This window comes from Oryzias melastigma, unplaced genomic scaffold (genome assembly GCF_002922805.2).
Source record: "Oryzias melastigma strain HK-1 unplaced genomic scaffold, ASM292280v2 sc00290, whole genome shotgun sequence".
Taxonomy (NCBI): Eukaryota; Metazoa; Chordata; class Actinopteri; order Beloniformes; family Adrianichthyidae; genus Oryzias; species Oryzias melastigma.
This window is the reverse complement of record NW_023416908.1, coordinates 251525-258843: the sequence shown is the minus strand read 5'-3', so window position 1 is coordinate 258843 and position 7319 is coordinate 251525. Positions and strand designations below refer to the sequence as shown.

Below are 7319 nucleotides of genomic sequence, written 5' to 3'. Positions count from 1 at the left end.
GCTCAGCGATGAAGAGCAACAGAATAAAACCTGCACACATTCATGGACTGATTTGTGCGCACTCTGAAGCACACACTGAAAACTGATGAACACACTGGTGCTCAATGTTCATTTTTTAGCCTTTGAAGATTCTCTGGTTTTGGGCCTATTCCTGTGACTTAAATGTGCAGCTGGAGGTCAGCTAGAGCAGTGTTTCCCAACCCTGGTCCTCGGGGCACACTATCCTGCATGTTTTCCATGTTGCTCTGCTTATGCACACCTGATTCAGCTCATCATCAGGCTCAGCAGAAGCCTGACAATGGTGGTCATCAACGGCAGGTGTGTTTGAGCAGGGTTGGATTAAAAAAACGCCGGACAGTGTGCCCTGAGGACCAGGGTTGGGAAACACTGAGCTAGAGTACAGTACAGCCTGTTTCCAGGATGGACTCTTCACCGTCATAAAGTTGTATTAAAATCAGTGGCTTTGCTTTTGTAGTTTAAGGACTTTTGAACTTCTGTCCAGTGAGAATTGATGCTTTTATTCGCATGTTGCTGATTTTTGAGTAAAACAACTGTTTTGTTTTTTTCTCTTCCAAGAAGTGAATCAGTTTTCCTGTGGATGAGTTCTGTTTGGGAGCATCCTCTTATGCTGCTGTGCTTGTCTCCTATAGGGCCATGCTGAGCGACATTGGGGATTATGTAGGGACAGACATTGAAATTTCCTGGCTACCTAATCTGGATGATTTAATGAAGGGCTATGCCAGAAATTTTCGCCCTGGGATAGGAGGTGAGTATGAGATCTACTGCTTGTGGTGTTGGGTTGCAGTTCACACCCTCACATTTACAGCCATCCTTAGCAGAACACAACCTTCACATTTGTCTTCCTTCACGATTCCAAATGATCCTGGACGGGCGACTCTCCGAGCACCAGTTTGAGAGTGGAGGAGCTTGTGATCCCGATGACCCTCTGAAACTCTGCTAAGAATAGCTGCTACATGTGAAAGATCCAACAACCACAGCGACAGATTTCTCAGTCTCACAGCTTAACTCAGTTAAACCGATCCTAGAGCTCTGCTAGGATCATTCTGTGGTTCTGATGGGACTATTAGGGAATCACGTCTGTTATTTCAGTTCATCGTCTTGATTTAGTTCCCCCCATGACTCTGCTAGTTATCTCAGAAATAGAAATATTTAAAGGATATGCATTCTGCAGAAACAATAGTTGTAAGAGTTTGTTTCTTTACAAACAAGCATTACAGTGTCTGTTCTGTTTTTATTTATGGTAGATTTTGGCTCTGATCATCAGTTTTGCTGCAACACACAAATGTTTTAATGCAGAAGGATTGAGAGTTTCTGTCTCCAAAAAATATTCAGACTCATTGTGCTTCAAAAACTGCATGTTCAAAACTGCTGGGAGACCAATATTTCTCTGGCACGTTCTTTAAAGAAAGAAATAAAAACCACACGTGGTTTTGTGGTAGAAATACAGCAAAGGAGTTTTTAAAGATATTTTTCAAACTTTGTCTCATCATTCAGCAAACTGGTTTCCAGGGGAAGGTCTGGGGGCTTTAAATGATGTGGAATAACAGAGTGTGATTCCTTAATGTTCAGCCGAACAGCCTCATCCAGCTCTGCATGGCAACGCGTCACAGAAACACACTCCATGCTAATTATGCTAATCATGGCAAACTGTTGGGTGAAAACAAGCCTAGTGGACACCTGCAAGCATGTGGGAGCAGGAGGGGGTGTTCTACAAGTATGCCTTTGTGGGTTTGTATCTTCTGTATTTGTATGCATCTGTTTGTTTGCCTGTGTATTCGTCTGTGTGTGTATCTGCAGATATGTATTTGAGTGTTTGTGCATGGTGAGAACCTGTCAGCTTCGCCTGCTCTGCATGGTTAAACTGGACGATGCTTCATCTGTGTTTGAATAGATAGGGAGGGGTGGTGAAGTGGGCGGGGTTTGTGCATTCAGACGTGCTTTTACATGAGGATGCTGCTTGTTTGCTGCTTTCTTACCTTTTCCTCTACAGGCCCTCCAGTGAATGTTGCCATGGCGATTGAAGTGGCTAGCATAGACCACATCTCTGAAGCCAACATGGTAATCTGAATTTTTTTTCTTCTTCAGCCTGAAAATATTTATGATCTCCAACATTTTACTGAAAGATCAAAGATTTTCTGTCTTCTGAAAGTGTGAACCTGTGTGACACACTGCTGAGCTGTCACATGATAGCAGTTCATGATAGACCCCCATAGATCACATTACCAGCATGCATTGCATTGTGGGCAGGAATGGCAACTTCACCAAACAAGCCAAAACACTGAATGGTTACCGTTAGTTTAAAAAGCAACATCAATAGAAAAAAATCAAAGGAGAAAAACTTGAGTCTGACAGTGAAAAACTGAACTGCCCAAAGGAAGGAACCACAATTTTTAGTACATTGCTTTTGTGTTTTGTAATTGTTATCCATCTATCCATCCATCTTCCTTCGCTCATCTGGGTCGCGGGGGCAGCAGTCTAAGCAAAGATGTCCAGACTTCCCTCTCCCCGCCCACTTCCTCCAGCTCCTCTGGGGGGAGCCTGATTCGTTCTCAGGCCAGTCGAGAGACATAGTCTCTCCAGTATGTCCTAGGTCTTCCCAGGGGCCTCAGGCCAGTGCAACAAGCCCGGAACACTTCTCCAAGGAGGCGTCCAGGAGACAACCGGACCAGATTTCTGATCCACCTCAACTGCCTCCTCTCGATGTGGAGGAGAAGTGGCTCTACTCCGAGCTCTCTAATTGAGCGTCCAGACACCCTCCAGGGGAAACTCATTTCAGCTGCTTGTAGTCGGGATCTCGTTCCTTCAGTCATGACCCAGAGCTCATGACCATAGGTCAGTCTCACGCTCTGATCTTCCCTCACTCGTGAACAAGACCCCAAGATATTTAAACTCCTCCACCTGAGGTAGGAGCACTCCACCCACCGACAGAGAGCAAACCACCTTTCTCCGGTCCAGAACCATGACCTCAGACTTAGCGGTGCTGACCCTCATCCCAGCTGCTTCACACTCAGCTGCAAACCACTCCAATGCATGCTGGAGGTCCCGGATCGACGGAGCCAACAGAACAACATCATCTCCAAAAAGCAGAGATAAATCTGCTGCTGCATCACAAACCTGGACTTTTTCAAGTGACAGATTTTCATCCAGTCCAACACAATTTGAATAAAGTTATCCCTAGAAACTTAGTTTTAATCTGAAATTATTTCATATGTCCTCCATCATGAGAACAATTCTATCAGAATATGTTGAAAACACCATTTCATTATAGTGGGTCTGTAAGTCATCATTTCTACTGAAATAAAGTACTGAAGTTGATTTGACTCCTCATGTTCCGGGAACATTGGGTTCCTTAATGAGGAATATGAAACTTAAGAAAAAAAGCTTCCCTGCAGCGATTTTATGCATCTTTTTGATAATATTCACAGAGCTCTTATACTGCTGACTGAAAATATTTTGTTTATTTTGCTCTGTTTGGACATGAAAGGCTGATGGTTGAATACTTCTTTGTTGAGATTTTTTTCTAGTTGCTTTATTATATTTTGTAGTTCACTACTGACTGGAGTCCTGACAGACTTTGTTGGTTTCTATCCTCTCGTGGTCTCGGCAGGAGTACACCATGACCGTCTTCTTGAGGCAGAGCTGGCATGATGACCGCCTGTCCTACAATCACACCAACAAGACTCTGGGCCTGGACAGCCGTTTTGTGGACAAGTTGTGGCTTCCAGATACCTTCATCGTTAACGCCAAATCGGCGTGGTTTCATGACGTGACGGTGGAGAACAAGCTGATCCGCCTGCAGCCGAATGGGGTCATCCTGTACAGCAGCCGGTACGGTCTAGTCTCTGCTTTTTTGTCTCCTTCTGCTGGTTCTACTGCACATGAACTTTCTTCCCAGGATCACCTCAACGGTGGCATGTGACATGGACCTAACCAAGTACCCTATGGATGAGCAGGAGTGCATGCTGGACTTGGAGAGCTGTGAGTGGCAGTTCAGTGACATCATCAACCAATCATCTGAATGCACTAACGATCTGCTGTGTGTTTACTTCCTCCCAAGATGGCTACTCCTCAGAGGACATAGTGTATCACTGGTCAGACAGTCAGAGACACATCCACGGCCTCGATAAACTGGAGTTGTCCCAGTTCACCATCACGGATTATCGCTTTGTTACAGAGATGATGAATTTCAAGTCTGGTGAGCAGAACCATCCACTTGACCTTCCTGAGAGATGAAAGTTTTATACATCATGAATTATTTTTAATATGAATGAATTCTGAAACCAGCAGGCAGTGATGTTCTAGAAAACTGAATAGATGAAGAGAAGTTTGCTGCTGACGCAGACAGAAGATTTAGGAGATGACTGGATTTTCTGCTGAGAAGCCTTTAAAACTCCTTCTGTCACGTCTTACATTTTGAAATGTCTCCACTTGAAGCAGAATTGAGCTGACTAGACACTGAAAAGCACATGCATTGATGGGGAGCATTTAAACAACCGTTTTTTTCCTGCAGCGGGACGATTTCCGAGACTCAGCCTTCGCTTCCAGCTGAGGCGCAACAGAGGCGTCTATATCATCCAGTCGTACATGCCTTCCATACTGCTGGTCGCCATGTCCTGGGTGTCCTTCTGGATCAGCCAATCAGCCGTTCCTGCTCGTGTGACCTTAGGTTGGTTTGTGTTTGAAGCTCTCCTGGTTTTTATGGAGGTTACGTGAGCCAAACTGAAGCCCAACTCTGATCCTCGTGGTCTCGACCAGTTATGATGTCATCAAAAGGGTCATTTAGTTGTGAGGAGTCTTGGAACCCCCAGGAAAGCTGTTTTCAGCTGCTACTTGGTGATCAACATACCCCACACCCCCATCTCTGCTCAATATCAAACATAAAAGTATCTTACAGACACTCACACCAGTTACCATGGTGACTAAATCTAACCGCGGGGCTAAAATTAAAAATTGAAGTTTTCTATTCTGGATTAATCCTGAACGACTCAAACCACCTGGTAGTTTCCTTATGTTTCCTTATGTACTGACCTGGCTCCAGTTATCTTACAATAATTTACAAGTGAACTTCAATCTGGAAGTCCAAACACCCCCTTTGATCTAAGCTAAAGTTGGGCTGCAGGACTTCTGTTTAGAATTTGGATAAAAAAGATATCCTGTTTATCCTGATCCTGAACAGAAACAGTAAATGCTCTTTCTGCCTCTTTAGTCCAACAAACCTTTTTCTACAAAAATCATCAGCTAATAACTTGAAGAAAGCATTCCTAACTAGAGGGCCAGTTCCCTAACTGAGGTAAGGACTGGTGAACGGCTCTCTTCTGCACTGATCGGAGGTTCTCATGTCTGAATCTCACAGGAAGACGAACTGTTAGAGTTTCATGCATGAAGACTGACATATTTTCAGAATAAAAACATGAAAAAGCCGCTTCCACAGACTAATAAAGTTATCACATGAGTCCTGTGTGCTCTCCTGCAGGGATCACAACGGTTCTCACAATGACGACCTTGATGGTGAGCGCGCGTTCCTCGCTGCCGCGGGCGTCTGCCATCAAAGCCCTGGACGTGTACTTCTGGATCTGTTACGTCTTCGTGTTTGCGGCCCTCATCGAGTACGCCTTTGCTCACTACAACGCCGATTACCGGTTGAAAGAGAAAACCAAGGTGAAAGCCAAGCTCAGCTCCGAGGTGAGGACGTCACTGTCAGGAGACAACAATGAGCAGCGTTTGAGTGATGAGCCTACAAATACAGACCCGGGTCAGACCCGGAGCCTTGGCGCTGTCAGATCCATCCCTCCAACCTTCAGCTCAGACGTCTGTCTCCACAGAGCCAAGAGGGGATGAGGCTTTGGTGTAATAGTGCTTTTGTTATGTTATGAGACAGGCCTGAGCAACTCAACCCAAGTTCGGCTTTTATTGCATGTAAAATTACATGTTTTTATTTTTAATTAGTTTGCTAATCACAGCGTCATTTTTTTTTTCATCCCCAGTAAATCAGCTGTAGTTTTAATGTTACAACTTGTTCACATTTTATATGGACATTTGGCTGAACAGAAGAAAAGTCTGACCTCAATCTGATCTGACCTGACTTGTTTATCAATCAATTGACCGACCAACTAAGCAATCGATCGATCCATCAATCTTTATTCATCAAAAGCACTTTCCAAGCATGAAGCTGAAATCGTTTTACAATTAAATATAAACAGAAAATTAAAAGAAAAAAACTAAACCAAACCCCCTGCCCCACTTCCCTCTATTCACACTCTATGACCCAAACACAATGCATATAGCATGAATAAATGACTACAAGTATTTAAAAACAGACGTAAGGCTTGGCTCTGCTCTGAGGAAACAATCTCTTTGACCAGCAGCAGCTCAGTCACACCCAACAGGAACGGGGTCCACTCCACAGTCGTGACACCCCAACTGCCCCAGCAAGGGCGAGCAGTGCAGCCACAACCCCAGACCAAGCCAAGAAGTCCTGGGACAAAGGATCCACATATGAAAACAAGACTTCATAAATGTGGCTTCAAAAATACGACCAACAAAAGCAGCTGAACAGTCATTGAATTCAGTTTTATTTATCTGGTAATTTTTGTATACATAGCGCTTTCTACCCTCCTTCAATGGCCCAAAGCGCTGCACAGTCAGACCCATTCACACACTGGTGGTGGCTACGCTGCTGAACACTGGTGCCAACCTTCTACCAGAGGCAATTCAGGGTTCAGTGTCTTGCCCAAGGACACTTCGACACATGGGCGGGCAAGGCGGGAATCGAACCCGCAATCTACCGATCAGGAGTCGACCGCCCTACCGCTGCACCACGGCCGCTCTGGCCGAAATAGCCCAATATCACAAAGAAAATTCGCCTCATCAGACTTCATGCAGGTAATTTTACAGATGCAGAAAATTAATCATAAAATATGAACAATAGTTAAAAACTAAACAGACTAAATAAACTGGTTGTCCCTGCCCTTAGACCCTCCCTCCCGGTGAGGAAAAACTCCTAAAAAACCTGTGTTAGGAAAAAAGAAGAAACCTTAGGGATTCCTACATGAAGGAGAGATCCTATCTCAGGACGGACAGGAGATACCAGAACTATTAAATAAAGATTAACTTCTACAACAAAGAGTTCATTCAGATGGAGCTGAGGGATGATGAAGTCCACAGTCAAGACGAAGCAGAAGTCCAGTCCACGACCAGGAGCAGGAGAACAGACGACCCAGCAGGAATCACTTTCACTCAGAGATGCAGGATGGTGTCGGGGGCGTGGTCCACGATCAAGAGTGGGAGCGTGGGCGATC

General features: G+C 44.7%; 1 protein-coding gene across 1 annotated transcript in view; it reads left to right on the top strand.

Annotated features, from left to right (window-relative positions):
- Nucleotides 1-650: 650 nt before the first annotated feature.
- Nucleotides 651-7319, top strand: part of gabrd (gamma-aminobutyric acid type A receptor subunit delta) — a gene marked incomplete at its 5' end in the record, with an annotated part of 10810 nt that continues 4141 nt past the window's right edge. Inside the window, 7 exon segments of the mRNA XM_024264963.1 lie at nucleotides 651-766; nucleotides 2012-2079; nucleotides 3629-3849; nucleotides 3917-3999; nucleotides 4079-4216; nucleotides 4532-4687; nucleotides 5495-5703. Coding sequence (XP_024120731.1) covers nucleotides 651-766; nucleotides 2012-2079; nucleotides 3629-3849; nucleotides 3917-3999; nucleotides 4079-4216; nucleotides 4532-4687; nucleotides 5495-5703 — 991 coding nt within the window.